Below are 25,326 nucleotides of genomic sequence, written 5' to 3'. Positions count from 1 at the left end.
TACCCAGTGGCTAGAGCTACTAAGAGATATAGTCCAATAACAGTTTGAAGGGTTCACATATCCTACCCTTCTAGATAAATGGCAAGCTTGCCTAGATTGCATTCTTAAGAGACCCCCCCCCAGCCAAGTATAAAGCTTAAGACATACATCTTATCAAGAACAAAGTAGCTGCATGACCATCTAATATGTTATTACCAAGCATCATAATATTTATACTAGGTGGGGGTGGTAATCATGCAGGCCTGAAATAGACAGGCCAAAAGTGCCACCTTCAGGCTGATCCAGGACCATGGTGTTCAGATAACGCAGACCCCTTGCTCGGGCTGAGGCTGTTCTGCAGCTGCCTAAGGGGACCAAAGCTAGCTCAAAAAAAGTGGTCCTTGCTGGCAGTCCATTGCAGACCATAGCATCTGTTTGTTGCAATCCCACACCAAACACGGAGCGGCCTCTCCAAATAGCCAGTCTGTTTGATCCCACTGTTGTGTAGATGCTGGACTGCAACTTCCAGCATTCCTCACGATGCTGTGGCAGCATGATTCCTACCTTGGATTTACAGTGACTGCTTAGCTCTTCAGGAAAAGAGCTTACAAAGCAAGCCTCAGCTCTTTGGCCCTGTATAGATGAGCCCTTTGCAGCGCATCCACGATGTGCTAGGGTTGCCTCGGGGTGGCGCGTGCACACGGCCCGCAACCCTAGCATGTCATCAGCACGGCGCAGTTGTGCAGTGCCTACAAACGGCACTGCGCAGCTGCGACGTAACCGAGGTGTCTTTGGTGCTTTGTGGCACCACAAAAAGGAGCCGCTTTTTGCAGCTCCTCGCCGTTTGTAGGCAGCAGCGCGCCTGTGCAGCAAAGAGAGGCGTCAAGGAGGTGCCTCTTTTTGGCGGCCTGCACCCAACCTTTATTTCAAGAAAAAAATACACATTTTAATAGTAGTCATGGTAGTAAATTATATTTGTTTTGAATACATAGAAAGCTAAGCTACATCATGGTTCTGTTATAGTTTCGCCACTGTTAGCAGAAATTTTTGCTTCAGCTTCATGACTTGCTTGGGCAACTACTAGCCTCTGTCGGTTTCCAAAAACTTCATTCACTGTAACAAACCAGAATATGCAATGTTAGAATTAATACAGGTATGATGCATTAACCACAGGAATTATCTCACAAGTCATATTAACACATGACACCATATTTTAGTTCTGCTCTGTTATTTTGCAAAAGTATACCCCCACAATCCTCACCACTCAGAGAAACATGGCAATGGGCATAACCATGTTAAGAGATACTGGAAAGAGAAGATGAGAAATTCCTACACCAGTCTTCTTCAAACCACTGCCAGATGTTGTGAACTGTAATTCACTCCATAACAGGAGTTGCAATACAATGTAAAGTTGAAAGCCTTCACAGCCAGCATTCATAGTTTTTTGAGGATTTTTCGGGCTATATGACTGTATTCTGGAAGGAGTCATTCCTGATGTTTTGTCTGCACCAGAGATATCAGCCACAGATGCAGGCAAAACATTGGGAATAAATTCTTCCAAAACACGGCCACATAGCCCAACCCCCCCCCCCCCAAAAAAAAAACTGTAGTTGCAATACAGTTCATCTGGAAGACATCAGATTGGAGAACCAAATCCTATACTGTTCAAACACACGACTAGAACCAACATAAATGAGAATTAATCACCTGCAGAAATTGTGCTTATGTCCCACACACGTAGTCCTTGTCTCTCTCCTCCAAAAGCATAGACAAATGGGAAGTCTGGGCAACAAGCTGCACAGAAGAGGACACCCTGGGGGCAGAAGTCCAGCAAGCATGATTTCTTTGTGATCCTGCAATGACCTATTAATACTACATTCCCTAATTCTACATTCCCTTTATATTCCCTACTTGCAGGATAAGAAGGAAACACAGAATTGATTTTTAGGATTTGTCATTTCCCCCTTTTCAACACAGAAGATGTAAAGCATAATTACGGATTTAAAAATCTTAAGCCATGAGGTAATTTTTCCCCCCTGCCCTATCCACCGGAAAAATATGGGGAAACCTGAAAGACATTAAGTACTTTTCATATTAACTTAATGCTTTAGCAACATAAAATACTTCATTGATAACAAGGTTGGCATCCTATTAGTGAGTTGTTGTAAAGGTCAGAATTCTTTACAAATATCACAATGTCCACAATTCTGCCAAACACACATTTTAAGCAATGGAAAGCCACAACATGACCATTTATATTTCACTGGGGACCATGAAATATTCTGCTATTCTCCTGCAGCTGGACATACTGTGGGGACATCTGCAAGGACCCCTGGAGGTCCCCGAAGATACCTGTTGTGTTGTCTGATTCCCTGCTCTCCAATGAACAGAACTGGACATGTTGAGGCTGGGAACACTAGCTGTGTGCTAGAAATAGGTTTCCCAACTGAGAATTTAAGCCTTCTGTAGCATATAAAATTGTTCTAGTTGGCAAATTTATTAAATTAAAAAAAACATTGATGCTGTTCAAGCAAAATTGTGAAAAGTACTCTGTATTAAAGGCAGTTTCAATCTGTTGCGCCCTATGTTATCAAAGTATATGTATTAATTTTGCCCTCTTAAATGCTGGAGGAAAATGAAAAAAGGCCAAATTAATAATAAAATTAAATGCATTATTTTTAATAATAATAATTTTTTTATTTATATACCGCTATTCCAAAGATCATAGCGGTGAACAGCAAGTAAGCTAATTAGCAAGTAAGCTAATTTGCCCCCAACAATCTGGGTACTCATTTTAGCGACCTCGGAAGGATGCAAGCCTGAGTCGAGCTTGGGCCCTTTTGCTGGTCTTGAACTCGCAACCTTGTGGTTTCGAGTGAATGGCTGCAGTACAGGCATTTAACCACTGCGCCACCAGGGCTCCATTTAGAAATATTTAGAAATAAACAGACTGACAATTGCAGATAGGGTGGGGGTCACTACCTACTCACTCATCAGACCTTCTAGTTCCACCAATCATCCCAAGGCTCTGGGAATGTTCTTTGTAGGGGTAGTTGCAGGTGAGGGGGGAGTCAAATCATCATCATCAAGGTTTCAGTGGTTTACTGTTTTCATTTTTTTCTTCAATTGCTTTTCAAGGGGGGGGGTCCATTGGTATTGGAGGACTCCAAGGGTTTTGTGGGTCATGGTTTCCCCACCCATTTTAGAAGGGTTTGGTGACCAAGTGATCAGAGGTCCAAAACATACTGCAGAAATAATCCAGTTTGAGACCACTCTAACTGCCCTGGCTCAATGCTAGGGAGTTCTGGGAACTGTAGTTTTGTGAGACATTTAGCCACTTGTCAGAGAGCTCTGCTGCCACAATAAACTACAATCCCCAGGATTCCCTAGCACTGAGACAGGGCAGTTAACACAGTCTCAAACTGGATTACTTCTGCAGTGTGTTTTGGACCAGAGACTATTTTTCCAACTCTACTCAGGATGTCATTCACAGATGTCTCCTTCAAACAAGGCTAAGGCTGGAATGCTGATTAGTTAACCATGAAGGTCTATGTTGATCTACTATGAAAGTGATATTCAGCTCCATTTTAATAGCTGCACTTTTTTCCCAATTGGTTATCTACTCTGCATTCCAGAAACTTCCTGTATTCCATGGGCAGGAATATCTATTTTTATTACCTTTTCCACACTTATACTCTCATTTTATTAGTAATCTGTCTAGCTTTGCTACAGATACAACTGGAAGGTCGAGCCAAGAGTTCCCAATCTAGAGTAAAAATCAGTACCGCTTCATTACCTTGAGCAGTGCAACTCATCCAAAAATGGATGTCCCCATATAAAACTGGAACTGGCTTTCACATCCCATTTGAGTAAGCCCTTTCAGTAGTGGTGAACCTATGGCATGAGTGCCAGAGGTGGCACTCAGAGCCCTTTCTGTGGGCACACATGCTGTTGCCCCAGCATAGTTTGTGCCAGAGTTTGTTACTAGAAAGCCAGAGGGACATGGCACTTTGTGATAAATAGTGCATTTTCAGTTGCTGTTTGGGCACTCAGTCTCTAAAACGTTTGCCATCACTGCAAGTTCATAAAGTCCTTCCAGCTTACACTTAGACAATTATTCTTGAAGCTGTATTAACATATTAGTGTTTTTATTATCTGAAATTACCACCTTTGGAGTTTTACATTTCTGAGTCAGTAGTATGTCAAGGCAGTAAAGGATCCAATTGCCCTTCATGTACGCTCCAAAATATGTTATTAGTCTACAACTTGCTGTTTAATTTATGCTATAGGACTTGAACCAATTGTGTGATACGTCGTTAACAATAGATAATTCTTAAGACTAATTTGCTCCGGATTCACTGGAATTATTAAATACAGGACACTTCTTAAAGCAGCCACAAGAACAAAAAACTGTTGATTAGTTTAAAAAAGAAGACTGAATTTACCATTTTCATATCCCTGGAATGGACCAAACTAGGTTTGTCTCCTAAAATGTCCCAGATTTTCACATATTTATCTGCTGATGATGTAACAAGACATCCTTTGATTTGGCTGCTTAACTGTAGTCCTGAAAAAAAAAAAGCATAATTTTTACTGTGTAGTAAAATTCAAAGAAATAATTTATTAGGAGCTTAAGTCAAAGCCATATCTAGACTGAATATGGAGCAGGATCCCTTCACTTGAAAAGGGACCACTGTATTCAATGCACACAGCTCCCAGGTATTCAGACGCAACATGAGAAAATATCTGACTTCCCCTGAAGTTGCCCTGTGCCCTGAGTTGAGGGAACCCCAAAATTATCTGATTCAAGTGCTCCCCAAATGCCAGGGTCAGCAATACTGAAAGAAAAAAAAAGTTATTTCATTCCACTGGTAAAAGCAAGGGATTTTTTTATAAAAAAATCTGATCTACCTCTAAACAGAAGCCTAGTTAGGATCTTAAAAGAAATAGGAAGTGCACAGCTCTCACACACAACACAGTGGCAAGTACACAGTTATTTCAAGAGTGATATATAGGGAAAAGAACCCATTTATATTGGAGATAATGTAATGACCAAACTTAACATTTGCTTAAGCTGTAAGGAAAGAAGAAAAAAATTACCAGATACTTCTTCATCATGAGCTTTCATTGTGAAGACTGGTTTATGTGAACGGGCATCTAGACAGTATACAAATCCATCTTCTGTGCTGGCCTAGGGGGGAAAATAACACTTTCAAAAAACAAGCAATCAATAAGAGGCCAAATCCAACCAGACAGGTGGTGCTATTTGGCCTCCTATTTGTCCAAAACCGGAAGGAAAGGGAAAGGGGAGAAGAGAAACAAAGAGAAAGAAAAGGCATTATGATGGATAAGCCGCATTTATGACAATAAGAAATTTTCATAGTTAGAAGCACTTAATCTTGAATCTCTGTCCCACCTCTTCCTATTTTCTTAAAGTATCCCTTTAGCAGAACATGTCACCGACCAAGGTAAAGTATTAAAAATTACTACATGTTTGCAGCTTAACCTGTTTCTAGTTGGTTATTGTACTGTGGTCTGAATTGTATATCTTATTACATTTTATCCTACACCTTCAATATTTTTGGTTAGCAGGTGAAATGTAAATAGAGTGAAACTAAAAAGACATTAGAAGCCATCAGAAAGCCTTATACTTACTAAGAAATGGTGAGGGGAAAAATGATTCCATGTCACTCTTTCAACCTGTCCACTAAAACGCCAAATTCTATGGTTATCCTGTGGACTTCTGCAGTCATACAAAATGGCTGATCTGAAAAGAATCATCAGAATATTGGGTATCAGATTATAAACTAACATTAATGTATGCATCCAAAGTAGACAGCATCATTTTCAAAAGAAGCTGAATTTAAAAAGCTGCCATATGCTAAGCAAGTTACTGAAGAAAACTTACAGACACCATTAAGATTGCAAAGCAGGAATAGGAATCCCAAGGCCCTACAGATGTTGTAGGACTAGGTTCCTTACTATTGGTTATGTTGGCTAGGGGCTGCTGTGAATTATAATAGCATGATTCCCACCCCTGCTGAAAAGACAAAAAACAGTGCAGTCCGAGGAAAGTCTACTCGGAATCAAATCATACTGATTTCAGTAAAACATGTTACGAGAAATTTTGTATAAAAATGCAGGCAAAATCAGTGTTCATTATAGTTAAGAATTCATTGAGGAGTGTTTCTAGCAATCATGTAAAAAATCCTAGAAGTGAGATAATTCAATGTTTTAGAAACACAATGGCCATGAAATAATAAATGGAACCCTATACTGGAATGTTAACACTAAGGCAAAACCACTTTATATTACATTTATGATTTCTGTATTTCCTCAACAATCATGCAAATCTAATTCCACAAATGAAAAAGTGAATACAAAGTATGTCCTTCCTTACTTGTCATAAGAACCAGAAATCAGAGTCTGTGTTTCAAAGGGATGAAACTGTAGTGTCTGCACCTACAACGGATATCAGATTTAAAACAATACATTGAAATCCAGTTTCACACTCCATAGCTTTTAAATAATTCCAGTTATATGGAATTCTTTGACAAAATGTTCTTCTACTAATTTGGTTATCTGTTGGCTTTGAGCAATACATACTTTAGCATATAAAATAAATAGTGCATTAAAAAAAACTACTTATGTGGGACAAAAAAGAAGAAATCTAGAGTTCTAGTTAGCTCTAGTTATACACTCATCTCTTTGCAATCAAGATGCAGAATGGAGAATGTTGCATTCTGAAAATATGTTCTGCCTGAATTATCAGCGAGGTAAATGGTGACAATTCACTGAGTTGCCACTATCTTACTACCTTGCAAAACTATAGTTCAAAACAAAAATTAAGAGCTATTTGCCTTGTTTGGTTGGGAGAGAAGGTTAACATCAGACTGAAAAGTGAAGGAACTGGAGGGAAATTGTGTGGTTGATGGGGAGAAAACATTAACATCAGATTGAAAAGGGAAGGAACTGGAGGGAAATGGGGTGGTTGTTTGATGGGGAGAGAAGGTTAACACTAGACTGAAAATGGAAGGAATGGGGGGATGAGATGTTTGGTGGGGGGAAAGATCTGGAGGAGGAAGAGGATGAGGAGAGAAGGTTTTACCATCAGATTGGATTTCACACACACACTCCTGCTTGGCAGCTCTTACAAAAATTACTGATGAAGCACATGGGATAGTGCTTCTTTCAGGACCTTTCTAAGCAGTATTACTGTACTGACCCCATATATGAGTCAATCCAGGATTTTAGGGTCAATTTTGGGCATACATTTCTTGACTTATAGTTGAGTATATATGATATGTTCCACTCATTCAAAGGGTTTTCTGCAGTTGCCATTAGAAGAACTGGATTTAGGTTTTGATTGTTTTGGTTGCTACAAGAAATAAATCTGGCTATGCTTCTGGAATCAGGAACATACCTTGTCTGTATGAAGAGAGAGATTTGCTGCTGGTGTGCCCCTGGCCATGTCCCAAAGAATTACAGAATGATCAGCTGATGCACTCGCCAACACAGATCTGGAAGAACAAGTATCACTGATTTGTATCATTAAAGCCCAAGGGCAGGTGCACACATAGCCCATGTACATTTGTCTCATCTCAGTTCTACCTTTGTTTTAGAAACATGCATCAGCATTGCCCAAAGACAAAAAAATTGGTTCTATTATTTGTTTGTTTATAAATAAAAAGTTCAGCCACTTGCTTAAATGGCCACTGACCATTTTAACAACCTACCAAAGTTGGGAAAGACTGGATGTAATCCACTGCCTTAATCTGGTATTTCAGTTTAGAAGATTATGAAATTGAACCACTGAGTTCTTTTTTCCCAAGTTATCTGATTAACCAAATAGGAAGTAGCAACCTTTAGAAGAACACCACTGTATGGGAGCTGAGGATAAAATCATTTTCATTAAAGAGCCATTTTTATTTTAATAAAGTGTGAAGACTCTAGAAACAGAAGTTGCCAGTTGGCCACACCTCTATCTATTGATCTTGGCTGAGATCTTAGATGGAGGTGGCAGAGCATAAAGCTCCACCAGATGGAACCCCATATCTTCCTTCCTCCTGGAACTCCTCAATTACCATCCTACAGCCAGTTTGCCCCTCCATCTCGTGCCATTCAGTAGCCAGGGGAGATGGGAGCAGCTAAAAGGTTTCTGACTACGGTATGTTCTTGCAACTGGGAACAAAGGAGCTGGGCACACTCTATCCCTTGTCCTCTTCTGTTAATTAAATAGCAGTAGCAATCTGTCTGAAAAAAAGCATGAGAACTGTGGCAGAGCTGTTGTGAATGCAGTGTTCACTACTTTCACCAACAATAACCAGAAACAGGAAATATGCAGGCATAACTTTCAATTATTCCTACATATGTCACCAACTCTGCAGCCACAGAGACCAGTGCCAGATATAATGCCTTGTGGAAGTATTCTCACACACCCTTGATTTTTCCACATTTTGTTATGTTACAACCTGAAACTGAAATGAAACATGCAAAATCTACTGTGAAGGCACAAAGTCTTATTTTTGACCTCAAAGTTAAATGTTAAAAAAACCCAAGTGGTGCTTGTTAGTTGCATATGTATTCAACACAAAATCAATACATGATAGAAACACTTTTGGCAGCAATTACAACTGCCGATCTTCCTATGCAGATCTTGTCAGCTTTGTGCATCTGGATCGTGCAACCTTTGTTCATTCTTTGTGGTAAAATTGCTCTAGCGCTGTCAGATTAGATGCAGACAGCTAATATGATAATAACTTGCTTAAAATAAACTCGTTCTGTTGCATTCTCTTCACATGCCTTTTCTTGGTGTTGGTGGCTTTGTGTATGTATGTGTGTAGTTCCCATCTTTTGTGGGAAATAGGGAGGGCAAATCTCTGAAAAGAAAGAGGGCATATTAATTCCCTTGGTGATTTCTAACAGTTGGTGAATGTTGGGGAGCCCTGTATCAGTGAGTACTGGCAACTGGAAGAATTTTGGGGCCAGTGTGATGTGGAAGCCAGCATAGCATAGTCGTCTGAAGGTTGAACTATGACTTCTGGAGATCAGGGTTTGATCCTCATTTGGCCATGAAACTCAGTTGGCAAACTTGGGCAAATCACACTCTCTCAGCCTCAGGAATAGCAATGGCAAGCCTCCTCTGAACAAATCTTGCAAGAACACCTCATGATGTTCTTAAGGTAGTCATAAATCAAAAATTACTTGAAGGCACACAACACACATACAGAAATTTGAAGTCCATTTCTCCTACTCAAGAGTAGGAGGGAGGTAACCCCCCCCCCCCAAAAAAAACCCAATTAATAGTGAAGGAGAAAATCTTTCTACAAGATATCATTACATTATTATTTTTTACCTGAGTTGTTTATTCCATGAAAGGTCAAGAACTGCATCTGTATGGCCTTCTTGATTGTCTTCCTTTGATAAACCCTTCATTAAAAAAATTAACAAATTTGCATATCTTCCAATTAACAATATTTATTTTTTTATTAATTCTGATGTTCTACATATTTTAAAATCTATAATTCTCCTCTACATAATTTTTTGCAGCTGTTAAAGTAAAACCTAAAACTACTCTACTTATAAAGTATGCTGACTTGAAGAGACCTCAGCTGGAATGGAATCTTTACCATTCTAACCTGGAGATGCCAAGGGCTGAATCTGAGATACAGTCTTTCAGACAGGGGTTTAGATATATAAGTCTTTACAGGTCATGACCAGCACTTTGAATTGTGCCTAGAAAAAAACCAGTAGCTAGTGAAGCTGGGTTAACAAGGGAGTTGTATGCTCCCTGTATGAATGAACTTGACCAACGGCACACAGGGCATAGTCAGGTTACAACAACAGCTAAAAAGCCATGATCTAACACCTGGGTTTCTTTATATTATTGCTAATAATTTGACTGGAGAAGATGACTGTTGACATAAATTGAGCTAACTAGCGATTTTCTTATCTCATTTGACCTGGACAGAACACCTGATAGACTGGGCTGAGGCTAGGGAGGGAATAAAAGAAGCCAAGAAGAGAGAAAAATTAAGAGTGCTTTGGTCATCATTCTCTACTGTATGAAAAAGGCTGTTTGAAAACAACTGTGCTGTTTTGTGTTGATAAACTATTGAGACATGCTAAAATAGATGTATGTTCTGGTCTAATTGTAATGAATGCCTGTTTTGGACATTTACAGCTAGGTAACAGATTTTGGATTTAATAATATTGAGAGTATCAGCCCATGAATGCCTGCCAGTTCACAGATGTCTGTTAGAGATGTGTAGCTCCTCAACAGATGAGATGGTGTTTCTAAATGAATACATGGCTGAGTTATATTACTGTATATACTCATGTATAAGTCTAGAAATTTTAATCAAAAAAATTGACCCCAAAAAATCTGAGTCGACTTATCTATGGGTCAATGTAAGTACTGTACTTTAACTCTCAGAAAAACAGAAACCATCTCCTAGTGAAATGCAAGAGTGTAATCTTCCTAGAAGCACTAATCTTCCTCTATTCTGTCATCTATCTATCCTTCAGTGTGAACACAAACAGTTATGCCTCCTGCAATTTTGTAAGTTCTTTGGCATTGTTTCCTCTTGTTTCATCCTTTATATTCTTTGTTATATGACTCTAAGTCTTACTCTCGACTTATCCATGGGTCATATCAAAATCATTTTGGCCTCTAAAACTGCCCTTGACTTATACGTGAGATCGACTTAGGCATGTTACAGACTGCCAAAATAAAGCTGCTTCAGGTCTCTTTGGAGGTATGCTGTTTAAATGATGCATGGGTCCTAAGAATCTGGAAGCTGCACCAAAGCTGCACTCCAGTGCTTAGGAATGAAGTGTGGCTTTGGCGCGACCTCCGGACTCTTAGGACCCATGCATCATTTAAATAGCATACCTCCAAAGAGACCCGAAGCTGCTTTATTTTGGCAGTCTGTAACAGGCCTTATAGTCAAGTATAAGGTACTTAGGATGGTAATGTTCCTCCAAGTATTAACTATAAAGAAGAATGCTGGTATGTGAGAATGTTAATTCAAAATGAAGTAGCCCACTCCACCAAAGCTACCTGAGGAAGTAGCCAGAAGTCTATGAAAGTTCATGCTTCCAAATTCTTTCTTTCAGTTAGTCTCAAAGATGCTACAAGATCTCTCTACATACTGATTCCACAGACTGACACAGTTATATCTTTGAATTTTACTTAAAGGTAAAGGCAGTCCCTTGACATGAGTGTCTAGTAGCAACCAACTGTAGGGGGCAGTGCTCATCTCTGTTACTAAGCCAAAGAGCCAGTGTTGTCCAAAGATGAATCCGGTGGTCACATGGCCAGCATGACTGCCCCGAATGCTGTTACCTTCCCACCTAAGTGGTACCTATTTATCTACTTGCATTTGCATGCTTTCGAACTGCTAGGCTGGCAGAAGCTGGGACTAGTGACAGGAGCTCACCCCATCATGCAGCACTCGGGCCTCAAACTGTCAACCTTCCAATCATCCAATCGCCAGAATTGCCATCTTAACTACTAAGCCACCACATTCCTTTATAATATTTTACTTGTCGTATTTTTTCTTAGGGGAACAATATATGTTTGTATATGTATGCATACAATTGCCTAAAGGTTTACCAGAGATTCTCCACATTTTCCCATTTAAATTCCTGAGATTCTAATACTTAAAAATGCTTAAATAGAGTGTTGATATTAACTCTGCCTATCTGGTTTTTGCCATCGTCACAAATTGGATGCTCAGGCAGACAAGGTGATAACAGGACCCTACACTGACCATAGTTTAGCTGACAAATGGGTAAGGACCCTCAATCTAAAGAGATATGACTGGAGAACTATGCTGTTCCAAGACAACACTCCAATACACATAAACATATAAGATATATGGTTTGATTGTGCTCTTTAGATACAAGAAGAAGAGAAGCGCTTTACCAGGTTCTTGTTCAAATATATTGCAGCCTACTCTAGCTTGTTTACTTACCTTCTTTCCTTTCTTTTTCTTTGTTTTTCCTTTCTTGCTTCCAAGGGAAAAGACTGGTTCTAAACAGTCTACTACATCAAGGTCCCACACTTCAATCACAGGACTCATTGTGCCCACTGCAATATAATTTCCTGGAGAAACATTAAGTGTAGTCTTGAGTTATCTCATGCATTCCACAAATTAACCAGCTGGTTCTGTTATTTCCTGAGCACATTCAGTGCAATCAGTTGAATGCCTGGATTATGTTAAAATTATCAGTAGTATGTCAGGATTATTTTTATTATAAACTATATTGCTTTACAGAAGACGGAGATTTGTTCTTCTTGTTGTGTGTCTTCAACTCATTTCCAATTTATGATGACTCTCAAGGTGAACCTATCATAGAACTTTCTTGGCACGATTTCTTCAGAGTGGGTTATGCCTTTGCCTTCCTTTGTGTTTGAGAGAATGTGACTTGCTCCAGGTCACCCACTGGATTTCTATGGCTGAGCGGGGATTTGAATCCTGGTCTCCAGAGTTGTAGTCCAACACTCAAACCATTACAAAATGCTGGCTCTTGCAAGACAGAGCTACATGTATAAATAAGTACATAAATAATTCCTTTTATTAGAAAATAGTGAGACACAATATCCCCTAATGATGCCAGGGGAAGGCCTTTTTTGTGGATTGCTCCTCCTGTCTACCCAGAAAATATAATAATGTCAAAAATACAAAACAGGCACTTAGAAACAATTAAAACACAATGCTCTTTTCCACAAATATTTGGATAGGATAAGCTTATTGTTACATTTGCATCCTGTGTTTCATCCAAAGAAGTCAGTGTAGGCTTTAAGCTGGGTTTGATTAGGCCCCTACACAATAATTTGATCACCCAGTAACTTTCACAGGCATGTGGGTTTTAGAATCCAGGGTTCCCATATCCAAAACCAGCACTGTAGTTCCAATATAGATTTGAAAGCATCTACATATATGCTTTTACTTACTGTCTTCTCAGAACAAACCCAAGTATGCCATTGCCAACTTGTGCAAGACAAAAGAGAATATACTCGTCCCTCCACATTTGTGGCACTGACTTTTGTGGATTTGATTATTCATGGATTTTATTAACATGTTCTTTCTAGGAATATCTAGGTCCTCCAGCACAACTCTATGGTCAACTTTAACCAAAAGTCACACTGAAGGACCTAGAGACTGCTAGAGAGAACACTCCACTAGGCATTTGTATTCCTCCAGCACAATTCTATGGTCAATGTCTGGCAGATACTACAAAGTTGTATTGGAGGACCTAGAGATTCCTAAAGGTGTTCTCTCACGTAAAAATGTAGTGTTTTTATTATTTGTGGTTTTTCCACATAAATGGGGGTCCTGTGACCCTAACCCCAGCGAATGTGGAGGGATGAGTGTATTTTAATGGCCTGGTAGAAACAGGAGCCCTGGTGGCGTGGAGCCCTGGTGGCGCAGTGGTTAAATGCCTGTACTGCAGCCATTCACTCAAGACCACAAGGTTGCGAGTTCAAGACCAGCAAAAGGGCCCAAGCTCGACTCAGGCTTGCATCCTTCCGAGGTCGCTAAAATGAGTACCCAGACTGTTGGGGGCAAATTAGCTTACTTGCTAATTAGCTTACTTGCTGTTCACCGCTATGATCTTTGGAATAGCGGTATATAAATAAAACAAATTATTATTATTATTATTATTTTGAAAAAGCTTATTATGACAAGCAGATTATTCTACCAATAATCTGAAGCAAGATACTGGGAAAAAGGGAAAGGCTGCTCATCTGTACCAACAAAAAATGGCTAAAATGCTAATAATGCCAAGGCCAGGATCACCTATGAGCGGTTTATATGTCACAACAAAGATAACTAAATGAAGATAGACCTTAACTGTCAAGAGGCCTACTAAAACATTTTACCTTATTATTCAAAACAAACGACAAGGCAGAGGTGGGAAAGAAGAGGAGACAGTGGTGGGAAGATGTGTCTTACTACCTAGAAAGCACCAGTGTGGAATTTGTTAAAACATAACTTGTGTTTAACTCACCTGTAGAATCATCTGGGTTAGGGTCAAAGTTCAGCCATTCTGCACTTAATGGGTACGCAGATAAGATGAGATCATGATGGACATAAAAGGAGTCCTCTTCATGATTATAAACTGAAATAATTACATTTTCCCACAGTTAATAAAGTGAAAGTTGGCAAGTCAACAAAACACACCCCTCCTATTAAAATGTATGAAATAGAACACACACTCCAATGTGCAGAGTAAAAGTAGTACAAACATGCAGCATCTAAATGTGAAGACAGTAGATTTATTTTAAATCTGGACTGAATAACCAAGCCCAACAAAGCCTGCCAAGTCCACCTTTCTCTGAAATCCCAGAAAGAAAAGAAAACCCCCGATGGTTTTCAAAATTGTTCACAAACCACAACATGTTAGTGGTGAGCTGGTTGGAGAAACATAAATTATACATACTTTACACATGTATGTATGTCAATATGATGTTTGATGTTTTTATTTATGCTCTTTCTCTAAGCTATCTTCTTTGTTTGTATTTTGTTATTCTAAATAAAAAAAATTTAAAAAATTTATACGTATTTCCTTTATGTTTCCAGTATTAAACTAGAGCACATCTGATTTACTGATCTCTGTATCTACATAATTCAATCACCCAAAGCAAGAGACACACTTGGCAAATGACTGTACCAGCAACAGAGGAAAGACAACAACTCCATGGCTGTGCACACAGTTGTTACCAGTTTCTACCCTGGTGTTTCCAGTTAAAATGATCAGGTAACAATTGGCTGATATCCTTCTCTAAGTCCCTTCTTAAAGTCTGTACAGGTCTAGATGGACAAATAATTTCACTAAACTAGCTTTCCACATATAGTCAGCCCTCCATATCCATGATTTCTTTATCCATAGATTCAACCAACCATGGCTTGAAAGTACACCCCCACCAAAAAAGTCTTTAAAAACCACCCTTATTGTTTGGCATTTTACATATGAGACACCATTTTACTTAGCCATTGTATATAATGGGACTTAAACATCCATGTGTGTGTTGGGGGGGGGGTGTCCCCAAACCTAAGAGATGCCAAGGGCCCACTGTAATTTAATTTAACTTACTTAAATATGCCAAGAAATCAGGAGAGATTGCAAGGCTTACTATTCTAGCCTTGTTCCCTAATTGTTAAGCCATGGGTCATCCAGAAAGGCCTTTAACAAGCATGAAAAGGTGTCTTATGCCTATATTAAACTATGTCGGGCTCCTCCATAGAATAGGGTATTTTGTCTTACATGGAAGAGTTATGATTACACACACTAGTATGTATGTGTGCTTAGTCTTCCTTTAATGCTGATAGATGTAGAGCTGGCATAGCTGGAAGGAACAGCTACACATCCACAACAATGTGTGAAGATACTCGTTGACTATATATACTGGAATAGTTCACATTTTCACATTTTTTGTTTTGTATATTTAGTGTTGATACATCACAGAAGGCATTCTGAATCATCATGGTACTGCTTTGCAATGCCAGTCTGAAAATCCATAACTGAGCAACCTGAATTCTTACACAGATGTATCAACTTCTCTCACAAGATCTGGAAATAGCACCGGGACAATTTGTCTTACTTCACTTGACCACAGTGTGCATGCAGAGACAGCAACTCCAAGTAACACCACACACTATTGTATATTGCATCACAGCAAGTTAAAACTTGCACTGTTTACAAAAACAAAAACAACATAACACATATTAAGGAACATTCTGACTACAATATATGCATGAAAACCAGCTTAGAAATGAAGGAATAGCATAGCATTTTCCCCACTAAAACGTAGGGAAGTATTTATACCAGTGTGAGAATCATGTGGTTCTCCTAATGTTACTGGATTACAACTCTCAGGATTGCTCATCTCTGGCTTTGCTGACTAGGGATGCTGGAAGTTGCATTTATACCGCATATAGTTGAGTTCTACGAACACTTAAAAACATAGAAAGAATCCAAACGTGAAGATAAACAGCTTTTGAGATTTCAAACAAAAGGAACCATTTTTATACAACCGAAGATCCAAGTCTTTTCTGGCACTGTATTAAAAGCCAAAAAGGTTTACTCACCATGTATCTCTAAACTGCAATGGTCCTTATCAACTCTACCACATACTACAAGATTGTCACTGGGTTTAATCACAAAGTCCTCTGACTCATACTGATCCTAAAAGAAAATGAGATTAAAATTAAAGAAGGACTTTACACATTTTCCATGAAGAAAACTCAGCACTGCTATGCTGTTGCTATAAAACAGGATGGGCAAAATGTGTCCCACAGGCTGCTCTCCCTGCTCCCACAAGAATAAAAACTGATGGTGGCATCAAACTGAAAATGTTTTTTTAAAAAAATCTTTCTTTTGGTCTTCCCTTCTAGAAGGAAAAGACATACTCAGCTCTTGGGCAGGCTTTACGGTATGATAGAGGATTCTAGCACCTTCCTAAACCACAGACAGCTATCTCAGCTTCTGCTAATTTTCTACAGTGGAAAAATCAGCAGTAGCTGACAAAATCTGGCAGGAGTCTGGCCTCTAGTGGGTTTTTTCCAATGCAGTTGCCCAGATCTCAGAAGCAGCTCAGATCAGTATGCCCAATGTGATGCTTCTCACTCCCGTCCCTATATAGGTTTTCCCTCCAAGCTTTCTTGATTTCAGCAGATTAATTTAATAGAAAAGAAAGTGTCAGTGTTATATAATCATTTGATATTTGAATATCTAGTTGATCTACTGCAATTTATCCAATCTACCAGCAAATCCTATTTATCTTCTGTTAGCCCCTGACCTAGACAACCAAGAAGAAAACAGTATATAAATTAAGATAAGAAACCATCTCAAAAGTTGCCTTCAGCAAAAAGAGACCCAGATGCGGCTATAATTAAAAGTAAATGAAAGGTGAGTGCACCAGCAACCAAACAACCACTGAAATCACAATGGCCTTTCAAAGTATTTAAAAAGCTGCACACATGAAGTGCCCCAATGCAAAATCCTCAAAAGCATGTTCTCCAGAAGCGAAAAGGCATAAATTTTAGCAAGTGCTTTAACATTCAGTATACAGTCTAAGGAATACATAGTCCAGTGTCAAAAGATACTGATAGGAGTCACTTAATATTCTAAAGTCTATTATTTTCCTGCAACAAGGAAATGACTGGTCATCATATCAGTACACATTCAAGAGTGATTCACCTTCACTGAACACTCCAGCTGTCCTTCCCCTTTCTTAAATTTAAAAAAAAAAAAGAATTATGCTTTGCCACTCACAGTATCTTTTATAGTGATGTAAGGATCATTTTCATTACTTCCATATACTGTAAGACCCGCTAGGGTATCTCCAAGACTCTCAGCACCTATAAAGGAACGTCCACTATTTTATATTGCAAGTAATTGGGTTGAGTCAGTCAAAATTACATAATAAAAATTAACAAGTGGCCGTTTCCTGAGAGAAATTATTATGGGTCAAAATGCATCACCAAGCTCTAATCTGCACTGCAGCAATAATGCAGCTTGACACAGCTTTAACTGCCATGGCTCAATGCTACAGAATTCTGGGATTTCTAGTTTTGTGAGATATTTAGCCTTTTCTGTCAAAGAGCTCTGGTGCCACAACAATCTACAAATCCCAGGACTCCATAGTGTTGAGCCATGACAGCTGAAAACGTATCAAACTGCATTATTTCTGCAGTGCAGATTAGACCCAAGTAGTCTTTTGGTGTGATGCTTTTGGCACCAGAGAAAACATAAGAAGGGTTTAAAATGAAACCAATGTATTCTGATTTAAAGCATACAATTATAATACAAATCTCGGATAGACTTTTTTAAAAAGCCTCAAACAAAACACATGACCACAAACAAGGTTTCAGTTGCAGTAGCTATGGGGAAAGTAACTGTAATATATTTACTATTACCATATATATTCATGTACAAGTCAACCTTGTCGAGGGAAGGTTTCAGGGTCAAAATCATGTATTTTGACATGACCCTTGGATAAGTCAAGGGTAAAACTTAGGGGGATATAACGAAGGATATATCTTATAGATATATCTTCTAGCCTGGAAGAAGAAAGAGCCCTCCCTCCAAGCCATCTGCCTTGGTCCAGGCCTTAGAGGGAGAGAAGAACCACTGGACCTCATCCCCTTTCCCTCCATCATTCCCTTCTCCTTTTGTTTCGTGTCTTTTAGATTGTAAGCCTGAGGGCAGGGGACTGTCTGATTAAAAATAATATTGTAAGCCGCCCTGAGAGCCATTAGGGCTGAAGGGCAGGATATAAATACCTAAATAAATAAATAAAAGGATGGAAAGGGGAAAATACCACTTCGATCTCCTTCTCTGGACCTCTCCTGACCATCTAACACCGATTCCCAGGTACTGGAGGAGATGTTTTTTAATATCGGCAATTGAAACGGGATAGACATGAAAATTATGGACAACTGACAAGGTCGGGCAACTTGTGGCTCTACATATGTTGTTGAACAGCAAATGTCCATCTGGAGGGCTACAATTTTTTGAAAGCACAAACTCTAATTGCAACATGGATTTGTAGACAGAACACACTCCTTAGCACATGGCAAACAGGTCATTTGTATATTGACAAAGTTCAAAGATTAATTTCATAAAATTAAATTAAGTCAGTAGAAACCAAATTGGTTAGTCCTACCTAGAGGCTGGAAGGAATGTACTTCTGAAAATCAATATTGTGACTGAAATGCACGATTTTAACATCAGACTGCTCTTTCTCTCTCCAACCTACTTTAACATCTTGTCTGATGAAGAGTTCTCAAGAACTCAAAAGACTGCACACTATTTTGTGACATTTTAGTTACTCTAATAAAGGTGCTGCTCTTAGGAGAATTTTGGATTGTTTTCCTATGGGCTACCTTGTTTTCTGTGTGATGGTTTCCCTCCCCACACAGAGAAAGAAGAGGCACTGTCTGGGTGGTTAGATGGGTCACACTGAGGATCTAAGGGCCAAGTTAGAGATTAAGAAATTCACAACCACACAGAAGAACAGCCTTGTCAGATGACTGAGGATACATCTTGTTCCTCAGAGCAACCTGACAGATATTTCCAGAAAGAATGAACGCAGAGCAGGTCATTTGAAGGGAACCTTCTTACTAGCAACTTAACAGCATTACTTGTTCATGCTTTAGTCTCTGGATTGTATGGATGTGCACATGGAGATTCTAATCTTAGCGCAGAGCAGTAAAATGGAAGATTTTTAAGATCCAGCAATCCCAAGTGCCAATTTAATTCAAAACAGCTGAAGCCAAGTGCAATTTAAATGAGACTCCTCACCCATAAACTTTGTAATCCTTTTTTTCTTTCATTCCATTAAAAGACCTCTCAGTTCTACTGACATACCTATGTAAATACCAGCCATAGATGTATATTTTAGCCCACAAAGGAAATTCTTATCTTTCCATGACAAGTTTCAGAGAGTGTGATGGTGAATAGGGGAGACAGAGAAAGAAATTTAATGTTACCTGAAGTTTCCTCATCATAATTATCCAAGTCATATTCTGCCAGTTCATCATCATCCAGCTTTTCAGACTCTTCAGGGTCCTCCTCTTGGGAAGTAGAGGTACCTGCTCCAGCATCAGTAACATCCATGGCATCTCTTGAAGCCTCTTCATGTTCATCATCATCACTATCTTCTGTCCTTTATGTAAGAAAAAAATTAAAAATATATTCATGAACTTCACACAGTTTAATGGCACAGAATGTCAACATCCGAACCATAGCCATGTACACAATTTCACATGTTTTCTTGCCAATGACTCTCCAAGCTTACTCATGTTTATAAGGGAGCCAGTTCTATGGAACACTGTGGGATGCACTCTAATGTAAAGGATTTAGCTGTAAATCTCACACCTGTTTACTGGAAGTTCATGCATACTACTGGCAATGAGGGGCAGCAGCAGTCTTCATGGGAAAAAAATGTTCTCCCAATCAGTGACAAGGCTGCAGCTTCTACAAATAAGCATCTTGTTTTGGCCTGAACTGAAGCAATCACTCTCTATATCAGTCATCTCATCATCTAAATCAGTGCTTCTCAATTATTTTCTGTCATCCCCCCCCCCCCCCCCAGGAAGAAGAAAACATTTCGCGCCCTCCACGCAACTGTAAATAGTATCATTTGTCTATAAAATTGTTATAAGTACACCTCTGCATAACAGAGCTTCGCGCCCCCCTTTACGGAGCCTCGTGCCCCCCCTGGGGGGCCCGCCCCACTATTTGAGAAACACTGATCTAAATCCATAGACTCATTGTGACACATTCTTTAGACATACAGTGACAGAAATCAGTGAGGTTAGCACAGCTAACTCCATATTGGATACTGACCACCACCTGTGTAGCAGAATTTTATTGTGCTCTTGACCCACCCCCACACATCTAAAACTGTTCTGAAACTGCAGACCAAGACGAATTCATATTCCTGCTCATAGGAATTTTCCTCTACAGACAAGGCAGAAAAGAGTCTTTAAGAATCTCATACAAGATTTTTGGATCCTATGGCTATGCAAAATGTCAGTGTGTGGAAATTACTTACAAAAAATGAACAAATGTAATAATATATTCTAAAGTGTTCATGTATGAAACCACAGCTGTAAATAAGCCAACAAGAAGCTTTTGTTTTCATATTTTCACTTGCACATGTCTGTACTTCCAGACCATCCAACCAAATCTGTATACCTATTTTTAGAAGTTACAAGAAGACACAAGTTGTCATCTACCATTAAGAACAATGACGACTCTGCAACACTTTGTGCAGATACACCACGCGGAACACAAGTGTTCCCACAATCATGTTTCACAATAGTCAAGACTTACTGCAGTCTCTCCTTGGCATCAGAGATCAAGCGCTTCAGTTCCTCCTTGTCGAGTTGGACCTGCAAAGTGGACACAGCATGCAAAATTATAATCAAATGCTGCCAGGTGGCTAGGGGCAAATGGATACGTCATTAAGAAACACCAAATCGGACCCTGTTAGTTAACAGATCAATATTTCTAATACAGAGAAAACAAGCTAATATCAGGTGCCAGGAACCAGCACTGTATCTGTATCCACTGGTTACAACTGTTTCTTTCTTTCCTGGAAGCTCTCCAGGAATCAGCACTGCTTCAAGGGCCACCATTCTCAGCAGCACTTAGGCACAGGATGGCAGTAAAAATCTGCAACACTGCCTCCATTCCTGAAATATGGGTGCACCCATGCTCTGGAAATAATACTGTTTGACAACACTTATTTTATTTATTTATTTCCAGGATTTATATCCCACCTTTCTGCCACAGTGGGATTCACTTCTAAGGGCTGTAGCTGCATCCTATGGAATCCTGGGATTTGCAGTTTTATAAGGTCTTTAGCCTTCTTTGCCAATGAATGCTAGTGCCTCACAAAACTGCAAATCTTAGGATTCTGTAGGATGGAGACATGTCAGCTGGAATAATAGAATCATAGAATTTGACGAGACTGCAAGGGCCATCCAGTCCAACCCCATTCTGCCATGCAGGAAATCACAATCAAAGCATCCCCGACAGATGGCCATCCAGTCTCTGTTTGAAGACCTCCAAAGAAGGAGACTCCACTACACTCTGAGGGAGTTTATTCCACTGTTGAACAGCCCTCACTGTCAGGAAGTTCCTCCTAATGTTGAGGTGGAATCTCTTTTCCTGGAGCTTGCATCCACTGTTCCATGATTTATTCTCTGGAGCAGCAGAAAACAAACTTGCTCCCTCATCAATATGACATCCCTTCAAATATTTAAACAGGGCTACGAGGAGGTGGGGGGGGGGGGGGGGGGGGGTCTGGTCCCCCCCTTCAGGTCTGGGGGCATTCAAGCTCCTTCCTCCCCCCCTCCTCCTCTCCATTAAAACCACGGAGCTCCGAGAGGGAAAGGAGGAAAGACAAAGCAAGCTCTTTCCTTTCGTTTCCATAGGAGTCAGTCTGGCTTCCACTCCTCTCCTCCTCCTCCCCCCCTCCTCCCTTGTGCTTTTGCCAAAATAAAAGTCTTCCAGAGGTGAATCAAGGGGGCACTTTAAAACTCCTCCGTCCCCTCCATCAAAAGCACAGAGGACTAGAGGGAAAAATTCACTGGGAGCAGGGAGGCTGAGAGAGAGGGGGGGAGGGCGGAAGAATGGGAGGGTGAGGAGGCTCTCCTGCCGGCCCTGGCAAAGCCAGGAGGAGCCCAAGTGCCGCCCCTAAACTTCTGTTGCGGGGCCTGAGGGGAGGGGCCAAAAAGCCCTGGAGGAGAGGGAGCGAGCGAGGGACAGGAAGCTGCATCAGGCTGCATCCACACTCAAGAAATAACCAGGTTTGGCAGCGATTTAACTCTTTTGTGGCTCTTGGCTATGGAATTCTGGGAGTTAGCATGTTCTGGGGTCCAGATATCTAGGCTTGGCCCTTTTCTGCTCCTTCCAGCCTTGTTTTTTTCTCATTTTTAAAAGAAAAATAAAATAAAATACACTTAGCTGGGCCCTTTTCAGCATATCAATGGGGATGCTTTGATGGAGAGTTCCTGCATGGCAGAATGGGGTTGGACTGGATCAGGGCCCTTCTCGGGGTCTCTTCCAACTCTAGGATTCTAGGATTAATTAATTAACCTAAGGACTCAATCTAAAGATCTTGGCCTCTCTGCCCTCCTGCCTTGGAAGCAAAGTCCATTGGAAGACCTCTGGGTTTTACTTTGCAAGGAGTTTTTATTTTCCTTATTTTTGCCTTTTTAAAGGAGTTTCCCCAAAATTCTGCCAGAGGATGAATTGGGGCTCTGGAGTCCTATGGCTCTGCTCCAGGCAATGCTAGACTGCAGGCCCCATCATCCAGCAGCACCACAGACTGCTGGGAACTGCAGTCTAATAAGGTGCACACTGCAGAAATAATCCAGTTCAACACCACTTTAATACTATGGAAAATCCTGGGATTTGTAGTATGTTGTGGCACCAGAGCTCTCTGACAAAGAAGGCTAAATGTCTCACAAAACTACAATACCCAGATGTTGTTGTTGTTATTTTCTTAAATCCCGCCTTTCTCCCAATATACAGACTCAAGGTGGTGATTTTCCATAGCATTAATCTATAGTATATCTTTCTACAATGTAGATGGACACCTCCATTACATAATTTGTTGAGGATGCTTTGACTGGGAGTTCCTGCATGGCAGAATGGGGTTGGACTGGATCAGGGCCCTTCTAGGGGTCTCTTCTAACTCTATGATTCCATGATTCTGTAGCACTCTGAGCCTACTGTGATTTTAATTGTTTTTAAATGTATAACATTTTAAAGTTATAAAGTCTTATAATGCAAGCCATGCACTGATGGACTATTGCACAATAATTTTGTATTTATTGATTTTATACCCTGCCTTTCTCTCAAAATAGGATTCTCTTAAAGGGGTTTGTTTTTTATAAAAAGAAAGGAAGGTATAATGTCTTGGAATTTAAAATTATGACAGACAGATAGCTAGATAGCTAGATAGATAGATGAGTCTTGGAATTAAAAATTGTGTGCATGTGTGTATGTAGAGTGTGTGTGTGTGTGTGTGTGTTGGAATTAAAAATCCCTCTTGGAAGTGGGAATGAAATGTTGTTTGGATGCAGCATGGGTTCTTAGCTCAGCTCAGAAGTTGGAATGCAGTGTCTCAAAGCATGAGCAGAGTGTCTCTGAGCATGAACAGAGTGGCTGCCGCTCATTGCTTGAACAGCTGCGCTTTGCTTTATCGAGCTGAATTTATCTGATGTAAACGCCTTCAGAGGAAGGACTCAGTTTGCATCTGCACTGAAAAAAATAATCCAGTTTGATGCCACTTTAGCTGCCCTTGGCACCATATTGTGGAATGCTGGGACTTGTAGTTTGTTGTGGCACCTGACAGAGAAGGCCAAATAGCTTCTCAAAACTACAAATCCCAAGATTCCATAGCAGCACGGAGCCATAACGGAAGTTCAAGTGGTGCCATTCTAATGTAAACGCTCAACCCCCTTTTTGTGTGTGTGTGTGGGGGGGGCTCTTAGCCTCTCAAAATGGTGGCACTTAGTCTGGACCCTCCCCTTCCCAAAATCCTGGCTACGTCCCTGAGGGCTATCATATCACCTCTTAACCTTCTCTTCTCCAGGCTAAACATCCCCAGTTCCCTGAGTCTTTCCTCATAGGGCATGGTTTCCAGACCCTTCACCATTTTGGTCTTCCTCCTCTGCACACACTCCAGTTTGTCAACATCCTTTCTGAATTGAAGTACCCTTTAAGAGATTTTAGACTTCAGCTCCCAGAAGCCTCTGCCATGTTGGCCAATAGTCTGGGATCCTGGGATCTGAAGTCCAAAATCCCTTAAAGAGCACAGTTTGGGGATTGCTGATCCAGACACTATACTTCTATTGGCCTATTTATTAATTATTTCATTTACTTCCAGGATTTATATCCCACCTTTCTCCCACAACAGGATTCAAGGCATTGGCCTTTTTAGCTGCCGCATCACACTGTTCACTCATGTTCAACTTGTGGTCTACTTGGACTCCCAGATCCCTTTCATATGTAGTTTCATTCAGTCAGGTGTCCCCCATAATCCTATATCTGTGCATTTCATTTTTCTGCTCTAAGTGCAGTACCTTACATTTCTCTGTGTTGAATTTCATTTTGTTATCTTTGGCCCAGTTTTCTAGTCTATTCAGGTCATTTTGACTTTTGATCCTGTCCTCTGGGGTATTAGCTATTCCTCCTAATTTGGAGTCATCTGCAAATTTGATGAGTATGTCCCCAATTCTGTCATCCAGGTCATTGATGAAGATGTTGAATAGCCCTGGGCCCAGGGCAGGGGGAGCCCACTGGCCGCTCTCCGCTCTGCAGTTGTCCTCCTCGGGGCCCAGGAGGGGCAGCCTCCCTTCTCCTGAAGGAAGGAAAGTGAGCCGAAGAGGGGAGGAGGAGACGGCTCACCTTGTCGGGCGTTTCCTTGGCAACGCCACGAGGCACCCAGGCCGCGCAGGTCACTGGGCAACTCATGGCTCCGGAGGAGAAGACGAAGAGACCGGGCCCCGCAGCCGCCTTCCCCGCTCGGACACGCGGCGGCAACCTCTTCCGGGAAGGTCCGCCTCCTTAGCAGCTCCCGCCCTCACTCTGCCGCCCGCTGCTGACGTCGGCTCCATGATAACTCTCGCCTCTCTCAGGAGTACGACTAGGCCTCAAACGGCGCGGGCGGGTGACGTCATCAACGGGCGCCGCGCTCCCAGAGCGCTGCTGTTTTTGTGGGCCGTTGGTGACGTCACCGGGGAGTGACGTCACCGTGCTCCCTCTCAGCATAAGGCCCTACTGCTACTGATGGCCCTTGGCTTATGAAAGTGG

The 25,326-nt window shown here is 40.7% G+C and overlaps 1 protein-coding gene across 2 annotated transcripts; it reads right to left on the bottom strand.

The window, feature by feature from the left end:
• Positions 1–929: 929 nt before the first annotated feature.
• Positions 930–25,058, bottom strand: PWP1 (PWP1 homolog, endonuclein). Of its 2 annotated transcripts, XM_042467164.1 has the most exons (15): positions 24,922–25,052; positions 20,833–20,891; positions 19,485–19,660; positions 17,266–17,351; positions 16,080–16,176; positions 13,999–14,109; positions 11,958–12,088; positions 9,335–9,408; positions 7,403–7,499; positions 6,380–6,441; positions 5,635–5,746; positions 5,080–5,170; positions 4,425–4,546; positions 1,687–1,792; positions 930–1,092 (listed from the first exon to the last, which is right to left on the bottom strand). In XM_042467164.1, the coding sequence occupies exons 1-15, from the start codon at positions 24,985–24,987 to the stop codon at positions 986–988; spliced, it is 1,497 nt and encodes a 498-aa protein (XP_042323098.1). In that variant the 5' UTR covers positions 24,988–25,052; the 3' UTR covers positions 930–985. The 2 variants fall into 2 exon arrangements, with proteins under 2 accessions (XP_042323098.1, XP_042323099.1); XM_042467165.1 differs by lacking the exon at positions 17,266–17,351 and having other exon boundaries at positions 24,922–25,058.
• Between the last annotated feature and the right edge of the window lie 268 nt (positions 25,059–25,326).

The sequence above is a fragment of the Sceloporus undulatus genome, chromosome 5, assembly GCF_019175285.1.
Source record: "Sceloporus undulatus isolate JIND9_A2432 ecotype Alabama chromosome 5, SceUnd_v1.1, whole genome shotgun sequence".
NCBI classification, from domain to species: domain Eukaryota; kingdom Metazoa; phylum Chordata; class Lepidosauria; order Squamata; family Phrynosomatidae; genus Sceloporus; species Sceloporus undulatus.
The sequence above is the reverse complement of the archived record's forward strand: the minus strand, read 5'-3'. Positions and strand labels throughout refer to the sequence as shown.